The 21650-nt window shown below is 35.2% G+C and overlaps 5 protein-coding genes and 1 long non-coding RNA gene across 9 annotated transcripts; 4 read left to right on the top strand and 2 right to left on the bottom strand.

The window, feature by feature from the left end:
• Window positions 1-771: 771 nt before the first annotated feature.
• Window positions 772-2405, bottom strand: AT4G37895. Its single transcript, NR_142404.1, has 2 exons — window positions 1385-2405; window positions 772-1304 (listed from the first exon to the last, which is right to left on the bottom strand). It is a non-coding gene; the product is annotated as an other RNA (long non-coding RNA).
• On the top strand, window positions 855-3252 carry EDA40 (Zinc finger (C3HC4-type RING finger) family protein). 2 transcript variants are annotated; one of them, NM_179183.2, is made up of 2 exons: window positions 855-1317; window positions 1402-3252. In NM_179183.2, the coding sequence occupies exons 1-2, from the start codon at window positions 919-921 to the stop codon at window positions 3136-3138; spliced, it is 2136 nt and encodes a 711-aa protein (NP_849514.1). In that variant the 5' UTR covers window positions 855-918; the 3' UTR covers window positions 3139-3252. The 2 variants fall into 2 exon arrangements, with proteins under 2 accessions (NP_849514.1, NP_195502.2); NM_119950.2 differs by having other exon boundaries at window positions 866-3214.
• A 1038-nt stretch (window positions 3253-4290) lies between these two features.
• AT4G37880 (LisH/CRA/RING-U-box domains-containing protein) lies at window positions 4291-6313 on the bottom strand. The gene is made up of 2 exons (NM_119949.5): window positions 6105-6313; window positions 4291-5802 (listed from the first exon to the last, which is right to left on the bottom strand). Exon 2 carries the CDS (start codon window positions 5765-5767, stop codon window positions 4601-4603), a length of 1167 nt encoding a protein of 388 aa, NP_195501.1. The 5' UTR covers window positions 5768-5802; window positions 6105-6313; the 3' UTR covers window positions 4291-4600.
• A 2931-nt stretch (window positions 6314-9244) lies between these two features.
• On the top strand, window positions 9245-13260 carry PCK1 (phosphoenolpyruvate carboxykinase 1). Its single transcript, NM_119948.4, has 13 exons — window positions 9245-9520; window positions 9611-9895; window positions 10265-10461; window positions 10555-10708; window positions 10802-10886; window positions 10978-11078; window positions 11168-11466; window positions 11645-11818; window positions 11902-11967; window positions 12048-12226; window positions 12310-12479; window positions 12580-12748; window positions 12833-13260. The coding sequence occupies exons 2-13, from the start codon at window positions 9618-9620 to the stop codon at window positions 12974-12976; spliced, it is 2016 nt and encodes a 671-aa protein (NP_195500.1). The 5' UTR covers window positions 9245-9520; window positions 9611-9617; the 3' UTR covers window positions 12977-13260.
• Window positions 13261-14035: 775 nt separating this feature from the next.
• AT4G37860 (SPT2 chromatin protein) lies at window positions 14036-15624 on the top strand (the record flags this gene model as incomplete). Of its 2 annotated transcripts, none has more annotated exons than NM_119947.3 (4): window positions 14036-14176; window positions 14292-14454; window positions 14505-15109; window positions 15199-15624. In NM_119947.3, the coding sequence occupies 4 exons, from the start codon at window positions 14043-14045 to the stop codon at window positions 15359-15361; spliced, it is 1065 nt and encodes a 354-aa protein (NP_195499.1). In that variant the 3' UTR covers window positions 15362-15624. The 2 variants fall into 2 exon arrangements, with proteins under 2 accessions (NP_195499.1, NP_001328641.1); NM_001342459.1 differs by having other exon boundaries at window positions 14043-14176; window positions 14292-14409.
• Window positions 15625-18048: 2424 nt separating this feature from the next.
• On the top strand, window positions 18049-19878 carry AT4G37850 (basic helix-loop-helix (bHLH) DNA-binding superfamily protein). Of its 2 annotated transcripts, NM_119946.4 has the most exons (5): window positions 18049-18089; window positions 18284-18338; window positions 18446-18949; window positions 19048-19419; window positions 19514-19878. In NM_119946.4, the coding sequence occupies exons 2-5, from the start codon at window positions 18303-18305 to the stop codon at window positions 19586-19588; spliced, it is 987 nt and encodes a 328-aa protein (NP_195498.3). In that variant the 5' UTR covers window positions 18049-18089; window positions 18284-18302; the 3' UTR covers window positions 19589-19878. The 2 variants fall into 2 exon arrangements, with proteins under 2 accessions (NP_195498.3, NP_001329767.1); NM_001342458.1 differs by lacking the exon at window positions 18049-18089 and having other exon boundaries at window positions 18246-18338.
• The last annotated feature ends 1772 nt before the right edge of the window (window positions 19879-21650 follow it).

Genomic DNA, 21650 nt, shown 5'->3' with positions numbered 1-21650 from the left:
TCATACCACTTTGTTAGACGTGCTTTAAACTAGAGCCGTTTGAAATTAATCTTTTTACATAATTGACCACTATATATATACACGTGAAGCATCCAAATACTCCACATATATGTGTGAATCAGTGCATGCCATGTACGTTAAAAAGCTGTTATAAAAAACAGGTGTAAGAAGATATGGAAATAAAGTGACAAAAAACACATTAAATAAAAGAGAGAAACATAGAGATAAAAATGGACCGACTCAAGACAAGAGAATTGAAGCAGAGTGCACACACATACTCAGTAATAGGCCGCTGCTACGGTCTCTGAATAAAGGAGATCATCTTCGCAGTTCACTCTCGTTCATTTATTATGTTTCCTTATCTCTTACTGATCACATTCAATTCCAACCATACAAAAAGTTTTTTTCACCCCGATAATTTTGACTGCGCGATAAAATTAATTACAACTACTATCTAATCTCGTCTTTAATACAGTACTAATATCAACTAATAGAACAATTTCGACTGTAACAAGCTACACCAATGATTCGGAGCTTGAGTTAATAAAGGCAAAAAAGAATTACAATTACATTTGTAGACTCGTAGGGTGATTCAGTCTCTAGACCAAAAGCCAAGCAGTAACTTTTAAAATAATTTACAGTTTTTTAGAGAACATTTTTTGTTTTTCATTTATCTTCAGAAAAATCTTGATAATCCCAATAATCAATCTTTACAATACAACTTTAATTGTGAAATAAACAAAAGTAGGCCACTTTTATTAAAAAAAACTCAAACCCCACCATTTTCTCTTGTTCTTCTTTATCTATCTCTATCTCTCCACTCTCTGTCTTACATTAAAACCTCAAAAACATTTCCTTTCCTCTCATCAATCTAAAGTTGAAGTCACTACGAAGAAATAGTAAGTAAAGAAGTTGAAGATGATGAATGGTTTGAGAAGAACGTTTTGGAGTTCGATTCATAAAAAGAAAGACAACAACAGAGTCGATGATTCACTTGATCGACAAAAACCAACAACAACTTCAAGATTCGGGTTTTTCTCTAACCCGTCTACTCCAAGGTCTGAGACCCGACCCGATTCTGTAACCTGCTCTCCTACCATTCCTTGTCAGAGTTGGTCTGCTACAGCTATCTCCACTCCTTCACCGTCTCTTCCCGCTAGTCCCAAGCTTCAATGCGATACTTCCGGGGACGTTACTCCGACGAGAAACAGAAGTCCTCTCTCTTTCCTCAGCGTTTCTTCTTCTTCTTCTACACCTTCCTCACCTAAATCTCCGGCGAGCTTTTCTCTACTCAAATCAAAACTCTGTTTCACCAAAGTAAGAATCCTAAATCGAAACAACCAAGTTAACATTTTTAAAAATAACTCAAAGTTAACATTTTTACGTTTGTGTTATGAACAGAGTAGCATCAGTAGTAGCAAATGTGGAATTTGTTTACAAAGCGCGAAAGCTGGAAGAGGAACGGCGATTTTCACGGCGGAATGTTCACATACGTTTCATTTCCCTTGCGTAGCTTCACGCGCCGGTGATCGGAATCTACTCTCCGATTGTCCTGTTTGTGGTGCTTCATGGAGAGAAACTTCGCTTCTTCCTCTGTCTCTCTCTTCTTCTCTCCACGAATCTGGATCCGAATCCGATTCCAAGATCCGAGAATCAAAGAACAATAACAAATCGTTAAGAGTTTACAACGACGACGAGCCTTTGATTTCATCTCCAATCTCTCGTACCGGTTTCAACACTATACCGGAATCAAACGAAGACGAAGAAGAAGAAGATAACGATGACGGAGAATTTAAAGGGTTTTACGTTAACACGCCGTCACCGTTAACGACGAAGAAAATGTTAACGGATTCCGTTACTGGACACGTGGACGTTAAGCTGTCTTCAGAAGCTGCAATTGTGGCGGTTGGGAGAGGTAACGAGACGTACTCGGTGCTCATGAAAATCAAATCTCCGTCGTTACCGACGGCGCGTAGATCTCCGGTGGATCTTGTAACGGTTATTGACGTTAGCGGAGGGAATATTGAGATGGTGAAGCGAGCGATGAGGCAAGTTATATCGTCTCTACGAGAAACGGATCGTTTATCGATGGTCTCGTTCTCGTCGAGCTCGAAGCGATTGACGCCGTTACGGAGAATGACGGCGAACGGAAGGCGATTAGCTAGAAGAATCGTCGACGATATTTCCGGTGATGGCGACGGAATGAGTGTTAATGATGCCGTTAAGAAAGCGGCTAAAGTGATCGAAGATCGCCGGCAGAAAAATCTCTTCACCACCATCTTCGTGTTAACGGACCGTAATAGAAACTCGGCCCACCAAGCCCAATTAGCCCAACCGGATTTTGTGACTTCCACGCGCTTCTCTCATTTGGAAATCCCAACGCACACTATTTGGCTTGGCGCGTGTAATCACGCTCTCCCCGAGGACGTGTTTGCCAAACGTATCAAGAGTCTGTTGAGTTTATCGGTTCAAGATCTTACTCTAAATCTCGGATTAGTTTCCGGGTCGGGTCAAGGAAAGGTGACATCAGTTTATTCACTCTCGGGTCGACCCGTTTGGCTCGGATCCGGGTTGATTCGGTTGGGTGACATGTACGGCGATGAAGAAAGAGAAGTGTTGGTGGAACTCAAATCACCTTCGTCTAGTAGATCCCAGAGAATCATGACCGTCCGATCACGCCACGTGGATCCTACGACTCAGGAAATCAAAAACTATGAAGATCGCGCGCTAATGATACCACGTCCCACGACCGTTAGATCATCTGACCCGAGCATCGCAAGGCTACGAAACCTCCACGTCAGCACACGAGCCGTTGCCGAGTCTCGGCGGTTAGTGGAAGTCAATGATTACTCGGGGGCTGAGCGAATGCTGACATCAGCTAGAGCCTTGTTGGTGCAATACGGTTTGAGCTCAAGTGATTCGTGCTTACGTGGTTTGGAAGCTGAGCTGGCAGATTTGAACCGTTTGAGAGGTAGACACGTGGCGGTGAAGAGTCCAGAGCCGGTGGTTCAGAAGAGTGAGCCGCTTACACCGACTTCAGCGTGGAGAGCGGCTGAGAGATTGGCTAAAGTGGCGATCATGAGGAAGCATATGAATAGAGTCAGCGACCTCCATGGATTCGAAAATGCTAGATTTTAGTTTTGTTGTTTCTATTTTATTACGAAGTTTTGTAATGGTGTGATACAAAGAAATACAATGGTATATGAATTTTTTTATGGAATTTTGTTTCTCTTTATTTAATCAAATTATGGATATTAGTTTTGGATATAAGTAACAGTTTTGAATTTGTATATGATATTCACAACTCACAAGATTTTCATTTTTTTTTTATAATTGGTAAACATAGTATATATATATATATGATATATATAGAAGGGTAAACATTCATTCATATTAAACTTTATTAAATTTTGCAATGATGTGATACAAAGAAACAGAAAGGTACATAAACACTTAATACAAATTAGTGGTGTTTACCAGAAAAAAAAAATAACTTCTTTAAGTGGTGGGTGCTAGCTCCAGAAAATAAAATAAAAAACTGGCTAACATAATAATGCTATTTGTTTGTTACGGCGGAATTGAGCTTTGTTTTTGTCTCATGTACTTTTGTGAATTGAATAAAAACTCATGATGATTCTTCATTTTCTCTTTTATTTACCAATTTTTGTGCGTCTATTGTGTTCCCCATTATGTTCCCCATTAACTACCAATACACTCTAGTCAATCGGTCAAATTGAAGTAGAAAATTTTGATACGTGGAACGTGGTTCATTGCTTTTGCCTTTTGGTATATTTAAACTTGGATATATTTTGTGTACTCTTTTGAGAAGAATAGGTCTCGTCATTCGTGGATTCAAAACCAAGCTGACTCGCATGAACGAGACACACGTATGAATCGACATATACACAAGTGCAAGCTTAAGCCCATCTTTTGGGGTCTAAGCCCAATAAATCTTGTTTAGGAATTCAAATTCTCTAAGCTAACCAAAACGAGTCTTGAAACAGCCAAATTCTCTAAGCTAATCAAAGAAGAAACCAATACGAGTCTTGAAAAGGCCAAAGTGTCTAAGCTAACCAAAGAAGAGACGAACAACACAATAAACCAACATTTGCCTCACATATAATAAAGAAAGAGCCTAATTCTCTAACTCAAGAACTACTTCTATTGTAGCGTTATATGTGTCTAACCCATCCAAACAATGATTGTACGAAAATTAGATTAACTAAGACATGATTCTCTATTTAACAGATGAGCGCAGCAAAAATCAATTTGTTTTATTTCCATGTGACCAGTAATTCTAAAAGAGAGCTTAATTTCCAGGGTTCCAGCTAATCTAAACTAAATTTGCAGTGTAAAGAATTTCTATATTCAAAAGGTTTAACAAACAAATAGCAACAACACCAAAAACACATTCTTATGGGATGTCCAATCATCTAAAAACTTCCCCTGATCAATTTGTACACCAAAGCCCCATCACTTAAAAAACTTCATGAAAAAAAGAAACAGAGAACACCACAAGGTTACAATTTTGACACAGATTTCACCGATTCAGAACTTAGTTCCAGTTTATATCGGTCGTACAAATTCCCGAGCTTTCGTTTCAAAAGTGCAACTGCCTACACCTTGAGATGTCTACATCGGTTGGGCAATAAGGACACTTGAACGACGACTTAGAGCCATTCTTTGACATTTTGTTGATCGTCTGCTTGCAAAGCACATGTCCACAAGACATCATCATCGGAGGGTTATCATCACTTGACTGTTCTTTAGAGACTGGACAGACAAACACCGAATGAAACTGAAACTCCTCGGATAGTTGCGCATCAACAGGAAGTTGTTCCATGGTCTGCCAATCAAGCTTCTTATTCGCCATCACCACGTTCATGTATTTCAATAGTACTGGTAACGCTTGTGTGCCCGCTGTTACTGTTATACTCAACGGGCTTTCAGATGATTCACCGAGTAGGTTGCAGTACTGTCGGGTTAGCTCTTTGACTGCATTGTTCCACAGAGCGGGGGAGAGAAACTCGGAGTATGGTGATTTATCGAGTTTTCTGTTCCATAAGAGAGAACACATGAGCTTCTGGATCTCCGGGAGGCAGCTATCTGCAAACGTGGCGATATGCTTTCTCGCATAGTCGATAGCTTCTTTGGAGTTTTTGCCTCGTGCTATTTCCAGAAAGTGTAGACTATGAAGCTTCATCTCAAGATCAGACCTTGCTTCCTTTAGTTTGTCAGAGTTCGAAACAGCCCAATTAAGAGCCGGTTCAAGATCTCGTCTCTTCATAGCTTCTAGTATCCGATACATCTCCACGAAAGATTGTCTTGTAGAACATTCAGATTCACCAGTTTCAGCAACAAAACAGTCACCAATGTCAAACATTCCTTGACGGTAGAAAAAGTTGGCGATAATCTGGTTAACGATATGAGTATCAAACTCAACATTGTGTCTATAAGCCTTTGATATGTCTGGATTCAGCTGTTTCTCAAGAACTTTAGGGTACTTGGTCAAAGCCGCATGTAGCTCTTTCTCAGTAGCTTCAAGTTGAGTGATTGGAGCAATCTCCATAAACACTTTCTTCACATCAGCGAGGATAGATCTATGATCAAGAAGCATAGTATCTGATGATGGTGTCTCCTCTAATATGCTCAAAGCCTTATCGATTTCTTGAGACAACATATGAACAATCTCATTAGTTTTGCTATAAGAGAGCTTCTGCTTCGTCGCAACACGATCAAACGCATCCTTAATGCTCTTTAGCTCCATTCTTAGATAAGTCAAAATCACTCTAAGAATCTTACCTGAGACAAGCAAAAATCATACCAAAATTAGACATTTTTTGAAATGAATCATCAAGATGCAAAAATCGGATCTTCAAATCCAAAATCAGAAACTTAAAACAGAGGACACAATTTCCTCTAATCACAAATTGATTCCAGAATAAACAGATCAGATAAATTTTCTATATAGAATCAAAGATCTCAATCAATTTCAAACTAACGATTTCAGGAATCTATGAAGACCAAATCGAAAAACTTCCAGAAATGAATCAGCGTGAAAATCAAAAGACTTCTAAGATACACAAAGAAAGGGAAAAACGTACCTAAAATCGAGAGGTTGAAGATGAAGTTGGTGGATCAAAGTAAAAGCAGAGACTTGGCTTCGAGCAAAAGAGAGGAAAATCAGATTTCGTGATTTTTTTTTGTCTTCTGTCTTTTTTTTTTTGTTTTTCGTTAATATTTTCTCATCACTCCTTCAGATTATTATCCTTACGAGTTAGGGAGAACTATCACGTGTTATAGTGAATAAAAGACTCTCAGCCGTTGGATTTGTTTAGTGTTAGATATACTTTAGTGTGGAGTATATTACAGACGATTCCAAGCTCTAGGTCTTCCGTGAACTAAAAAGCCCATTATATATTTTGAAAGGAGAGAAAAAGGCCCAACTACCGCTTCTCTATGTTTACATTTTGATAAATTGTTACGCAGTGAAAAACAAAATATGACTGTTGTAACGAGTGTAACGGCAACTTTTTCTTACCGTTAATGAAGTAACTAAAGTTTCTAATTGTACATTATTTAAGAATAACCTTAAATCAATAGTGAATTATATTTTTAAAAACATTTGTGTTAAATTTTAAAACTATGAAAATAAACTGAATTTGACATTTAGTCTTTAAAATTTTGTTTGCTTTTATGAAAAATTATAAGTTAATTCTGCTTACACGTAATGTAAATTTAAAATTTCAATTTCTGATTATTATTATTTTAATTTTTTTTTTTTAACTTTTGAATAAAGCCACGAAAATTAAGATACAAAAAAAGACAATAGTTTATAAAAACGTCCAAGTCAGATAATCACAAGCTCGTGAGAACTCAATTCCAAAATTTCATAATCAATTAGTGTTGAATTTTCGTTTCTGTCTATAAATAGTGCTATTAACACTTTAAAGTGTGTATAGAAAACTACATCGAAACCAGAATTTTAATGTTTTATGAAACCACTTTAAATAGAAAACTATGGGTACTAGAAACCACAAAACTTTTCAAAAAATTAAGATATCAAACATGCAAAAAAAAATCTGTCCTCGTATGAAAAATATAGTTAAAACTATATAATAATTTGATAAAATAAAATAAAAACATCTTCTTTGACCAAAACAGAAAAAAAAAAAAAAAAAAAAACGTTTTCTCAGTTTGCTTTCATCAAATCATGTATGTTATATGTTATCGAAGATATAGACTCTATAGTGTGTTTTTTCGTGTGATTCATTTTATTTGTTTCAATAGTTGTTAAAATACGAGAAACCCACCAAAACGAATATATAGGAGAAAATAACGCGTTTAAATTATGACATCAGTAGAAACTCTTTTTGCGGACTGTGAATTGAGATATCCAAGAAAAGGGAAGAGGAGAAGAGTGAATCGGCCTCCCCCACAAGGTGACAAAACTGGAATCTATAATGGGAATGTAAATAATCAATAAGAGAAAGAACCAATGAACATTCAAAAGTGAAAGAAATTGAGAGTACATACATATAATAGTACTAATTAACCACTCCCTTGCACATGGTTAATCTACAGCGTTGGATTCCATTATCAAGTAGTACCTATGTCAAGATTCGAGAAGATCTTCAATGAACAACTATTCAACTCTCTTTTTTGTAGCCCTACTCGTTATTTAACTATATGACTAATGGTGTTGTCTAAAATGGTTTACCGTATGGTCTGAATATAAAAATGGTTGAAACGATGATAGATTAGAATTTATAAATGCAAATTAATTCATCTTTTTTGGAACGTGGGTCATTGATGTGAACATCTAATCGGTCACGGCCGAGACCGACAACCAAAAAAATTGTCATGAAACTTTCACGGGGGTCTCTCGCGTGAGTCGTGATCTCTCTCCATCGCGATAATATATGTGCCAACGGAAGACTTTTTTTCTTATAACAAAAAGACTCTTATTCCTAAAAAGCTACAATTCAGCGAAAGACTTTAAGTTTGCTTAACCTTTTCTATATTCTTTTTGAATTTTCAAAACTCATAAAACCAATAGTAATTAAAGTCCATCGGCCGATTGGGTCCAGACTATTAAAGTTGGATCGGATTAATTTTTAGGCATTAACAAGAATTATGGTCATAAAATGAGTTGTAGTAAACACATCTTTGTGATCAGAATGCAAATCCCGTGAGACTTTGTGCACGAGAGTACGTGGTGCTTTATGACTTGCACCTTTTTCATATTAGCTTTAATACAAAATTAATTATATGACAAGATTTCTACTAAAATAATATCCAAACCGTCGATTATTGCCACATTTTATTAGAAAACCTCTTTTTAAAAATGTTTTATTAAACTTTTGTATATATTGTTGTCTTCATTATCCTGCGCCCATGCTAGCATGCAAATTGCAGAGTCTTTCTGATAAAAATATTCTCCTTCACTTTTGGATTCAGAAAGCTGGAGTATCTAATTATACATAAACTAATTACAATCTAATGATGAACATAAACAATAACTTCCAAAACAACACGTGACGAAGGTTCTTGTAATTGTGAAATAACAATCATCATGTTCGTAACGTTCCTTGTAGTATTCTTTTCCTGATTCATACTGATACATATAATAATATAGTGTGAATATTAAAAAATAAAATAAGTATACGTATATATATGTTGAACCTCATTGCGTGTCCTCTCACGAATCTACTTACTTTGAGATGCGTGCCCATCTCCTAAAATACAATCGGAGCTATGTCTATCGTTTTCGATATTCCCCGGCCGAAACCATCAAACGAATTTTTATCATCATCAAACAACTTGATAAAATAAGTGACACTTGCGAAAATTATTTGATGGAGATCACGAATATTAGACCGTAAAATCAATTACCAATATGCAAGTTACAGATTTTTTCATTTATCAAGTTGAATAAATTAGGCAAGTTGGTCGCTTATAACACGTTGATTTCTTTAAAGATTTATTTCCCACATCTGAACTATTTTAGATGAATATTTTTAATTCGATTTAATACTAGTTGAAAAAGGAAGTCAAACCTTATCCTTGATTTCCAAAAAAATAAGCTGAATTATACATACCATTATACCAACTACGTAGAGGTAGCCGAGCTATAGAGTTTTTCAAACAAAAAAAACACGTAAAAATTCACATATAATATCTTACAAATTTACAAAATTATCTTACACATTTTCGTGTGGGGTCTATCATAATTAAATGGTATAGTCATCTTTATAAACCACCGGTTATGTTAAGAGAGAAAATAAAAATAAAAAAGGGGCTCTTCCTAGGAAGATAGATCTTAACCATGGTTAACACTCTCACGGTTCATTATTAACCATGGTTCTAAAAATCTAACCTTTAAAAAACCACTTTCGCTTCTCTTCACATTCGCATCATTTTGTATCATCCCTTGAAAACGTTAAATGATCTTCTCCTCCGATCATTAGTCTCTTTAATCTTTCTCAGCCTCTTCTTGTTCGTGATCTCTCTTCCTCCGGTAAAATTTTTAACGTCGATGGTAATTTTAATATCAGTACGAGTGTAATCAACTTCGTAACTCTGTCTTTTTTTTGTGTTGTGGTTACAGGAAAAAGATGTCGGCCGGTAACGGAAATGCTACTAACGGTGACGGAGGGTTTAGTTTCCCTAAAGGACCGGTGATGCCGAAGATAACGACCGGAGCAGCAAAGAGAGGTAGCGGAGTCTGCCACGACGATAGTGGTCCGACGGTGAATGCCACAACCATCGATGAGCTTCATTCGTTACAGAAGAAACGTTCTGCTCCTACCACACCGATCAACCAAAACGCCGCCGCTGCTTTTGCCGCCGTCTCCGAGGAGGAGCGTCAGAAGATTCAGCTTCAATCTATCAGGTCCTTATAATAACTTCACATATACAGATTATTCATACGTTACTTTTGTTTATAACATACTTTATATCGAATTAAGGAAGATTATTGCGTTTTCGTGTCCGATCATTTTCATGGAAAAAGTGTCTTTTAGCTAAATATATGGTGTAGTATTAAATATTTCTGACGTGATATACACTAAACTTGAAAATTTTCAATTACTATTTCTTCCTTTAATTCGGCAATATAATTTGTTTTTGTTTATTTTTGGATTAGACATTTATGGACAAGTTAATGCGCTATTGTGACTATTACCAGAAAATAATACTTTAATGTACATGACACGTGTTTAAAACGACACGTGGAAACTAATTTTGATTAATTGTGAAACAGTGCATCGTTAGCATCGTTAACGAGAGAGTCAGGACCAAAGGTGGTGAGAGGAGATCCGGCGGAGAAGAAGACCGATGGTTCAACTACTCCGGCGTACGCTCACGGCCAACATCATTCTATCTTTTCTCCGGCTACTGGTGCTGTCAGTGATAGCTCCTTGAAGTTTACTCACGTCCTCTACAATCTTTCGCCTGCAGGTCAACAAATAAACCTAGAATCCGAATCTGAATATTGATAAATGTTTCTGCAACGAGTTTGATAGATTTGGTTTGTGATTTTGTTGTTTGTAGAGCTTTATGAGCAAGCTATTAAGTATGAGAAAGGTTCGTTTATCACTTCTAATGGAGCTTTGGCGACGCTTTCTGGTGCTAAGACTGGTCGTGCTCCCAGAGATAAGCGTGTTGTTAGAGATGCTACTACTGAGGATGAGCTTTGGTGGGGAAAGTGAGTATTCCTAATCTCGATTTTGATTGATGGAGTTTTTGGGTTTATGCTCTGTTTTCGTTTATTGATTTTGGAGTTTGATTTTGATTTTAGGGGTTCGCCGAATATCGAAATGGATGAACATACTTTCATGGTGAACAGAGAAAGAGCTGTTGATTACTTGAATTCCTTGGAAAAGGTATTAAATTTTGAAAACTTTAATCAATGTTGTTGAGTGTAGAACTTTTGATCTAAGTTTATGAAATTTCTGTTGTTGTTGGGGTTTTTAGGTCTTTGTCAATGACCAATACTTAAACTGGGATCCAGAGAACAGAATCAAAGTCAGGATTGTCTCAGCTAGAGCTTACCATTCATTGTTTATGCACAACATGTAAGTAAAATCATTATTGACTCCTTGTATGTCAATCCATTATTGTGGGTGAAAGAAAACAACAAATTAGTAACTGGGGAGGGTGTCAGGTGTATCCGACCAACTCAGGAGGAGCTTGAGAGCTTTGGTACTCCGGATTTTACTATATACAATGCTGGGCAGTTTCCATGTAATCGTTACACTCATTACATGACTTCGTCCACTAGCGTAGACCTTAATCTGGCTAGGAGGGAAATGGTTATACTTGGTACTCAGTATGCTGGGGAAATGAAGAAGGGTCTTTTCAGTGTGATGCATTACCTTATGCCTAAGCGTCGTATTCTCTCCCTTCATTCTGGATGCAATATGGGAAAAGATGGAGATGTTGCTCTCTTCTTTGGACTTTCAGGTATAGTAGAGACAGTACCAACTATGGTGTTGGGTGATGATGGAAGGAACGATAAATCAAATGATACAATACAATTACTGCTGAACTGACTTGAGAACTGCTTGCCTCTTTGTTGAGTTTAGCGGGTGAATTGAGATTGATGATTGTGTTTTTTGTTTTCTATGAATGATGATTTTAGGTACCGGGAAGACAACGCTGTCTACTGATCACAACAGGTATCTTATTGGAGATGATGAGCATTGTTGGACTGAGACTGGTGTTTCGAACATTGAGGGTGGGTGCTATGCTAAGTGTGTTGATCTTTCGAGGGAGAAGGAGCCTGATATCTGGAACGCTATCAAGTTTGGAACAGGTAGAAAGACAGTACGTTGGAATTGTTTTTGAGAAAAAAACATAAAGCAGTGATATAACAATAAGATTCTGATCTTGTTGCAGTTTTGGAAAATGTTGTGTTTGATGAGCACACCAGAGAAGTGGATTACTCTGATAAATCTGTTACAGGTAAAACAATTGTTATTTCTTTCATTCTCTTCGTCCTCACAATTAACAGAATGATCATTTTCGATTCTCTTTGGTTGCAGAGAACACACGTGCTGCCTACCCAATTGAGTTCATTCCAAATGCGAAAATACCTTGTGTTGGTCCACACCCGACAAATGTGATACTTCTGGCTTGTGATGCCTTTGGTGTTCTCCCACCTGTGAGCAAGCTGAATCTGGCACAAACCATGTACCACTTCATCAGTGGTTACACTGCTCTGGTAAGGCCAAAGTAAAAGTCTTTATTTTGCACATCGTCTTCATAAATTTCAAAAGCATAACCAAAGATGTGCAACATATATAGGTTGCTGGCACAGAGGATGGTATCAAGGAGCCAACAGCAACATTCTCAGCTTGCTTTGGTGCAGCTTTCATAATGTTGCATCCCACAAAGTATGCAGCTATGTTAGCTGAGAAGATGAAGTCACAAGGTGCTACTGGTTGGCTCGTCAACACTGGTTGGTCTGGTGGCAGGTATATATGTCCTTCTATGGAAATCGATACAACAAAACGCTGCCTTGTAACACATGTTTGTAGGCTATTAACATGATCTGTAATGTTTTATTTCCTGCAGTTATGGTGTTGGAAACAGAATCAAGCTGGCATACACTAGAAAGATCATCGATGCAATCCATTCGGGCAGTCTCTTGAAGGCAAACTACAAGAAAACCGAAATCTTTGGATTTGAAATCCCAACTGAGATCGAAGGGATACCTTCAGAGATCTTGGACCCCGTCAACTCCGTAAGTTTCTGCAAATCTGTATAATGTAATTGCTTAAGTGATGATGAACAATTTTTTGTTGATTTGGGTTTAATGAAAATGCAGTGGTCTGATAAGAAGGCACACAAAGATACTCTGGTGAAACTGGGAGGTCTGTTCAAGAAGAACTTCGAGGTTTTTGCTAACCATAAGATTGGTGTGGATGGTAAGCTTACGGAGGAGATTCTCGCTGCTGGTCCTATCTTTTAGAAAAACCAAACTCTGAATGATGTTGTCGAAAAGAAAGAAAGATCTACTATTATTAAGAAGAATAAAATGAGACTTTGTGTTTTTCTTTGCTGTGATAATCTCTCTGAATAATAGAGAGAATTTAATGTTCCAAATGTGGTGCGATATGGATAATGATGATGACTATATGTAATTTATTACTATCCATCGTCATATATTTTTGTTGGGCCTTTGCCAACATTTACATGATAGAACCAAGTACGAATAATATAAATTCTGGTCCAATCTGATGATGATTTTCAAAATGGATAGAAAACTTTATAACTTTATTCATTACAAGTAAAGTATAGTAAATTATAATTTATGGTCGTTGACAAAAAGTAAATTAATATATGGTTAATACATAACTCCTTTTAGCGACTGAACACAAACATACATCTGTATATATTACTTTAATTATTTCTTTCGACTTTTGTGAAAACGAAAAAATTGTAGTGACTGAAAAAAGGAAATTTGTAAAAAAAAAGAAAGGAAAACTCTATTTGCGTATAAAAAGCGTCTCAGTGCCTCAACGTCTTTTTGTATTTCTTGATCTCTCCATTAAAGTCATTCCCAAGCAAAAGCTTCAGAGTTCAGACTGAAACCAGTTTTCGCTTCATTCGCGTGACTACGTTTCTCAAACGTAAGTTATCTTTTCTCCAAATGTGTTTCTGTCGATTTCAATGTTACTTCCTCTTAACGAGGGATTTAGTTTAGAGATTTTGACTAACTTGAATCGTAAGTTAACTTCACCTTTTAGACTAATTCATAAAGATTTTAGAGTTTTGGTTTGGGAATTGGCATTAGAGCCTGATTCTGTGTAAGAAACAGAACCCGAACCCTATTTAGTTATGGTAACGTTCTGTGAACTTGATTGATATGACGCAGAAGCCCTAATTTTGTGGTTGTTCTTGAAGCAGATCAATTTCTTTTTACAGTTGCTTCTTGTAGATATTTTGACGTGTTTTGATGTGAATACACACATATTGAATTAAAGATCTTTAAATTGCAGGCACTAATTACTACGACAAGTTGTCTTCCAAGAAATATGCAATCAGAGTTTCTTGAATTGCGTCAACGGATTAAGGAATCGATTAGGACGAAGATGCAAAGCGGAGATACTATTATTGCTCCAACCTCACAGACACAGTTACATCAGAGCAAAAGTAATCTTCCGTACGAGTAAGTTTTATTTTCTAGTTTTGATTGTGTATTTGTGTTGTGTTCAAAGAGATTAGCATGAATTGAATATTCTAACTCTGCTTTTACAAACAAAAAAAAAACTCTGTTTTTGCAGCTTTGGTTCCTTTTTTGGTCCTTCTCAGACTGTTATTGCTTCAAGAGTCTTACAAGAAAGCAAGCCTCTTTTAGAAAACGAGACATCAGCAGCTAAAATGTTAAACTCTATTCAAAACGTATGTCTCATCAGATCCTTCTTTTTCACATTTTTGACGTTGCAAGTGTTTTTTTTTCTTACTCTTTTTAAAACTGTTTTGTGTCTTGTGTACAGAAGAAAAGTTCTGTTCTAATGAATGATGCTTCAGGGACTAAGAATGCGAATGAGGTCAAACGAAAAGCTGAAAAACTTAAGGATGGAAGAGACTACTCATTCCTTTTCTCTGATGATGCTCAGCTTCCTGTTTCCATCAAGGAACCACCTACTTCTAGACCAAGTTCCACAGAGAGCCAAATGCAGCCAAGACCAGGTTCATCAAATAATGTACAAGCTCACACGAGGGAGGATTCGGCAATTAACTCTCAAAAGCGGAAATCAATGAACAAGAAGGGCCAACCAAGTTCCAAATTAGGCCATCAGAGACCACTGTCCTCAACAAAGCCATTGAGACATGATTCTAAACAACAAAGGGTAGAACAGAGAAATGTTTCCTTGGAACTCACAAGGTCGCAACTGCCTCCTGCGAAACACCAGTTGATTAGCAAACCACCATTGAAGCGAGTGAAGAAAAAGCCTGTGAAAATGTCAGAAGATGATTTGGCCTTGCAAATGGTTAGAAAGATGTGCAAGACTGATCGTTTTGCAGGGCGTGACGAAGACTATGATGATAGGTGCATGGAAGCCAACTTTGATGATATCATGAGGGAAGAGAAACGGAGGTATGTTATTATTTATTCAGATGTTTTCAATGTAGTTTTAGAATCTTCCCGGGACACCAATGTTCTTGTTTGTTTGTTGTTTGATACAGTGAGAGACTTGCGAAGAAAGAAGACGCGGAACAACTGCGGTTGGTAGAGGAAGAAGAAAGAGTGAGAAGGCAGAAGAAGCAGAAACTTAGCCATTTGAAGAATTGTGGTTTAGGGTTAAAGAATCTACGCGTTTCTAATTTCAAAGTTACTTTTCTTCTTTGATTTCTGATATTGTTAATAATCAGGTAGAGTTTTACGCAAGGAAAGTTTTTTTTCTTTCTGTTTTCTTTATCAGGCAATGATTGGCATTTGTTTGATTGTTCTTTGTTTGTTACACTTAGGTGAGACTTGACCATTTATTCTTTCCCTCTTCTTAGGGATCAAATTGATGTCAACAAGATTTCAATCTGAAACAGGGTTTTGAAGTCTTCTTTTGGTTCATTTTTGTTCAAAACTGAGGATTAGGATGAAGAGTGCTATCAAATCCATAGCAAATCTACAGCAAATCCATCAATTATAGGGCCAATTGCTATATATTTATCAACCAACACATAATGGCAGAGAAGATAATAATAAAAATTGTTCAAGTCTCACTAAAGTGTTTCTTACATGACATAATGCAAAAGCTTATAATAAGGTTTCTCTATTTTTCTGTATCTACTGTTTGATCTCTTTGGTTTCAATTTTAGGGTTTTGACTTCAAAAACTAATTATTCTCTCACGTTACCCAACGATACGGATCCAGGAAACTATTTAGAATTAGATCTTGAGAAATGGACAATAAGATTTTAAAATTAACAACCTAATCATCATGTATGTGTACTTGGAGCTTTAGAAAAGGAATAATATAAGGGCCCCTAATATTAATTATTATTTATTTTTATTTTTGACGCCAACTTATCAGATTTTTTTTTTTATGCAGAAGTAAAAAAAATACACTAAATTTTGTTTGCAAGAGCCAAGATGCTTATATTTCATGGGATGTACTGTCTTGGTGATGTGATATAGTAATATAGTGATATAGATCCAGAAAACTGTTAAATATTTAGATGCTTTGATACCATATCAGGAATCTTCAATCTTCTGTAACAAACTCTTGAGAGAGAGAGTGAAAGAGAAAGAAGAAAAAGATAGAAACAAAATAATCGTCTATTTGTAAATGTGTACAATGTACTGTATATATACTCTATCACATTTTATACTATAGAGTAAAATATACTCATGATAATATTATAGTTAATTTAGTATTTAGATCTTGAGAAATGAAATACTATATAAAAATATAAAATTCGAGGGATTTAGTATTAAATTTTTATGGAGATTTGTAAAACACTGAATTTGGTTTGCAGGCGCCAAGATGCTTCTGTCATGGGGCGTAGTAATGGAGGAAAAGAGGGAGAGATCTAGTTGTAAGTGAACTGGCTTTTATTTCTATTTTAGTACTTAGATTATAATATCCCAAGTATATTTTGTTTACCTAGCTTACCATTTCTATGAAGTTCAACAATTCCGACAAATACTTGACTTAAAATATCAACTTTACATAAAAGAGTTTCATGTTTGATTGATTATTTTTACCTAATCGATTATATATTAAGAGTAGCACGTTTGCACAAGACACAAGACACATGAGTTCCAGGAAAGTAAAAATTATCTTAGTGTCGATCACTTGTAGTATAATGTTTGAATATTCTGATTGAATAAAATATAAACTTTTGTGATTTTGTTTGTTCATAATCGAACGTCTTTGACAGTCATGGTGATTCACACATTTAATCAAACTGTGTATAAAAGATGAGAGCTTTTAGAAGAGAACGCCAATGGTTAAATTCAAATCATACTTTAATCTTTTTTTTATTGTTGAATTTACAATTTTCTTGAAAAAAAGAAAATTCGTGGAAATAATTAATGTCGTAACCAATACCATATAATATACCATAAAATCGTAGCGAGATCTTTGGTTGGTGTCACATTTTTAGTTTACAAGAGAAAAGTATAAAACTAATGGGAATATGTATTAGATTATATTCAATTGGACCCACAATTTGATTATGGAAAGTTTCCTGTCATCTTCTGTCTATTTTTGCTTATCATAAGTTCGCTTATCATAAGAAATTTATGAAAATTAATCATGAATGCTTTCCTTTTATTGGTTCTTCAACAACATACATATTCAGATAGTGAGTGAAGGACACTTTAGTATAAATTACTTGACTATATATATAAGTTTATTACTCAGTAATAATAGCAGAATTTGAATACAAGCTTTCTATATACAAATGTTTTTACAATTGGCCAACAACATTTTGATGCGCGTCATAAGGTTTAATATTTTTATATGATGTTAGAAAATATTTTTTTGAACAGTTTTGATTTTTAATTGGTTTCATATTCGCATACCACACCTGATACATAAATTCATGTCAAATTTGGATGCATTTTGAAAAATGTATTTATGGAGAAACTAATATTTTTTTAAAAATAAAACCAAGGGAAACAAGATGAGTAAACATATATCAAAACAAAATAAAAATTGAGGCGATTTTTTTTGTTTCTAAGAAGAAACCCTAAAAATACACTTAATAATATAAACTCAAAAACCTGATATATTCAATAGACGAATACCCTTTTTGTCTCCGGCCCGCAACATTTTTATATTCATTCAAATAGGACCTCAAAATACTGTATACGTCAATGAGTAACTTTGAACAACCTGTGAAATTTGACAAATATAAAACAATCTATAATATAATTAATTAGTTTTGACACCCAAATGCTGTGAGAAAAAAGGAATATTTTTAGTGTGAAAGTTGAGTAGTATTGCCTTTCACACGTGCAAATTACTTCATATGTGTGTCCATCTCTATATATACATGTACATATATGCATGTGCATTCCACTGTTTTCACACACAAATCTCTCTTCTCTCTCTCTCTTCTCCTAGAAGCTGGTGAGTTTTATTTCTTTGTGATTCAAAAAACATAAATCTCAACCCTTACTAAATGTTTCTTGATCTTGGGTTTTTACTATACGTCAAATCTTGTATTTGAAACCCAAGATGATCTGCTAATTTATCTTTTTTCTTGGTTAAATACAGTTTCTTGTTTATAAATCATACACTAATATTCTTTTTACCATTTTCAGATTTTCAGAGGCAACAGCAATGAGTATCTTATCCACAAGATGGTTTTCTGAGCAGGTATATATGCGCATAAACACATACACTCATGTATATATGTTGTCATCTGGGACTGTTTTTCATTGTTTTTTGTTCTTTTTTCTTTTGGGTGTGATGTTATATTTTAGGAAATAGAAGAAAATAGCATAATTCAACAGTTTCACATGAACTCAATAGTGGGAGAGGTCCAAGAAGCTCAATACATTTTTCCACACTCTTTCACGACCAACAATGATCCCTCTTATGATGATTTGATCGAAATGAAACCACCAAAGATCCTTGAGACAACTTACATATCACCTTCTTCTCATCTTCCTCCAAATTCAAAGCCCCATCATATTCACCGTCATTCTTCCTCAAGAATTCTCTCTTTCGAAGATTATGGTTCAAATGATATGGAACACGAGTACTCTCCCACCTACCTAAACTCAATCTTTAGCCCAAAATTAGAGGCTCAAGTGCAACCACACCAGAAGAGTGATGAGTTTAATCGAAAAGGGACCAAGAGGGCTCAACCGTTTTCAAGAAACCAATCCAATGCTCAGGATCACATAATAGCCGAAAGAAAACGTAGAGAGAAGCTTACTCAAAGATTCGTAGCTCTTTCCGCTCTAGTTCCTGGCCTTAAAAAGGTATACATACCATCAGATCTTCCTTCTTGATTACCTTTTTCAAAAAAATACATGTTTTTGAATCTATAGGTGTAATTTTTTTCTAATTGCGTGCATAGATGGACAAGGCTTCTGTGTTGGGAGATGCATTAAAGCATATAAAGTATCTCCAAGAAAGAGTGGGAGAGTTGGAGGAACAGAAGAAAGAAAGAAGATTGGAATCAATGGTTCTTGTGAAGAAGTCTAAGCTGATCTTGGACGATAATAATCAATCATTCTCTTCTTCTTGTGAAGATGGCTTCTCGGACTTGGATCTTCCCGAGATCGAGGTAAGATTCTCGGATGAAGATGTTCTAATCAAGATCCTTTGCGAGAAGCAAAAGGGTCATCTTGCCAAGATTATGGCCGAGATTGAGAAACTTCATATCTTGATAACTAATTCAAGTGTATTGAATTTTGGACCAACTCTTGATATCACCATTATAGCTAAGGTATGCAAATGTATATTCAGGCATACACTTATACATATAAATGAAGAACTTGTTCTTAATTTTAGAGTAACATCGCTTGATGTTTATTTTTCAGAAGGAGAGTGATTTCGACATGACACTCATGGATGTTGTAAAGAGCTTAAGGTCTGCTTTGTCGAATTTCATATGATTGTATTAACTTTCATGCTTCTCGTCAATTTCTACTGTGGGAGATCTTGTTGAACACATGGACGAAACATAAGTGGTTTGCCATGAAAATGTTTTTTTTTTTTTATAAGTTTGATTGGAGGTTTTCTTATCTGTTAATTATCTATAATTCTATATATAAATAAGATTAAATTAGTTGAAAATTCACTTCTCTTTTTTTCTCTATTTGGTTCTTTCCCCCTTTATGTATTATATTGCTGTTTCCAAAGATGTAAAGCACTTCCGTTTATGTATTTGTATTATATGGTTTATATTTTGTAAGTCTGTTCAATCTTATACCAAATCACTAAAGTTTGTAGTAATAATTTTTTGGGAGGAGTTAGAGCAAGTTATTGGTGCACAAAAATTTAGAGCAATTTATATTGAATTTGATTGATTACTGTCATTATGAGTAAGAGTAATTTGAATTCAAAGTAACATATGGTAAATTAGCACTGTCAAATACAACAAAGTACCCAGTCCAAGACATTCTAGATTCAGAAAATCATAATAAAAAAAAAAATTATCACTTGGATAATCAAGGCAAGGAATGCGGCATGACGACCAAGTCTTTCCTTCCGTGTTAGAGAACAACAAGGATAATCATAGGATACTAACAAAGTTGGACAAATCGTGGATTCGGAAAGTGGATAACTATCCTTCTCTTTCTTTCAGCTATAATAAAAATATTATATCCGCAATGCGAAAAATGAACAATTATGGTTTCACATTTCACAAAACAATAGATAATATGTGTACATATGCATATATACAAACACTATATCCAGGTGCAAAACGTCTGAATCGTGTATATATAATATATATATTACATATTATTGCAACGGAACTAGACAAAAAAGGGTATTTATGATAATATGATCCAGTGAAGATTATGTGAATCTAGCTCCAGATTTATTATATATACACGATTCAGACGTTTTGCACCTGGATATAGTGCCAATTAGAAATTAGAAATTGATGTTTAGTTATCTTTTGTTTGGTTCAAATGTTTAGTTATCTTTTTATACGACATATATGTGCCAATTAATCGCTAACTTATTACTTTCTACTATTACTAGTTTGAAATAAAAAGAGAAAACGATTTATACGTTTCAAAAGTCCAAACTAACCATAGTTGCCTTTAAGCGATCTAACCCCATTGGGGTGGATATAAATTGACGTACATGTCCTGAATATTCTTATGTTCAAATTAACAAACTTATGAATTGATTTTCAAAACAATAAAGTATTTCTTTTTCCCAAAATGGCATCGAAAATTTTGACACCTTCCTACCATTCATTTCCTCTAAGAACATTTCAAAAACTTTGTCTATATCTAGGATTTTTTATAATTATGATATATCCTTAGGAATAACAACTTCATAAGTGGTATTTTAGTAGAGCGCTCCTTGATAAATACAACTGTAAATAGCAGTGTAAGATATAATAGCAGATAGCTAATGTAAAAGTTTTTAGTATACAAGTACAACACATGTATCATGGAATTTGGGTCGCTGTCAAAACCTAAATGTTTCTATCATTGACGCGACAACTCACCTATTTTTTGTTTCGTCATTTGTTTTCGTCAACTCTCCTTCCTGTCTTTTTATATTTAAAACAAAACTATCTTGATTAAAACTTTTCTCCAGTACTTCTCATTACTTTTATTTATTCCGTGCAAAAAGACAAAAAAAAAAATACAACAAATAAATAAGCAGCTTCCTTACAAATACGAACCGGGTTACCAAAGACATATAAGAGGTTATTATAATCAAATTAAAAACGTGACATATCGTTATTTTAGTTTATATTCTTGATTACGGTAGCGGTATGTCAGTATCAATTAGGTCAAAATAATGTGACCAATTATAACTCCGCCGGATTTGTCTTTGTTAGGTCCAAATAATCCAACGCTAGCTAGTATTATAAATTTAGAAATAATCCAAATCAATAATCTGAAAGTTACCAAAATTATATAATCTACTATATAACCCAGAAAGATAATTGAAAAGAGTGGTTCAATTCAATATACTTTTATGGCTATA

This window comes from Arabidopsis thaliana, chromosome 4, assembly GCF_000001735.4.
Source record: "Arabidopsis thaliana chromosome 4, partial sequence".
NCBI lineage: Eukaryota > Viridiplantae > Streptophyta > Magnoliopsida > Brassicales > Brassicaceae > Arabidopsis > Arabidopsis thaliana.
The sequence above is the reverse complement of the archived record's forward strand: the minus strand, read 5'-3'. Positions and strand labels throughout refer to the sequence as shown.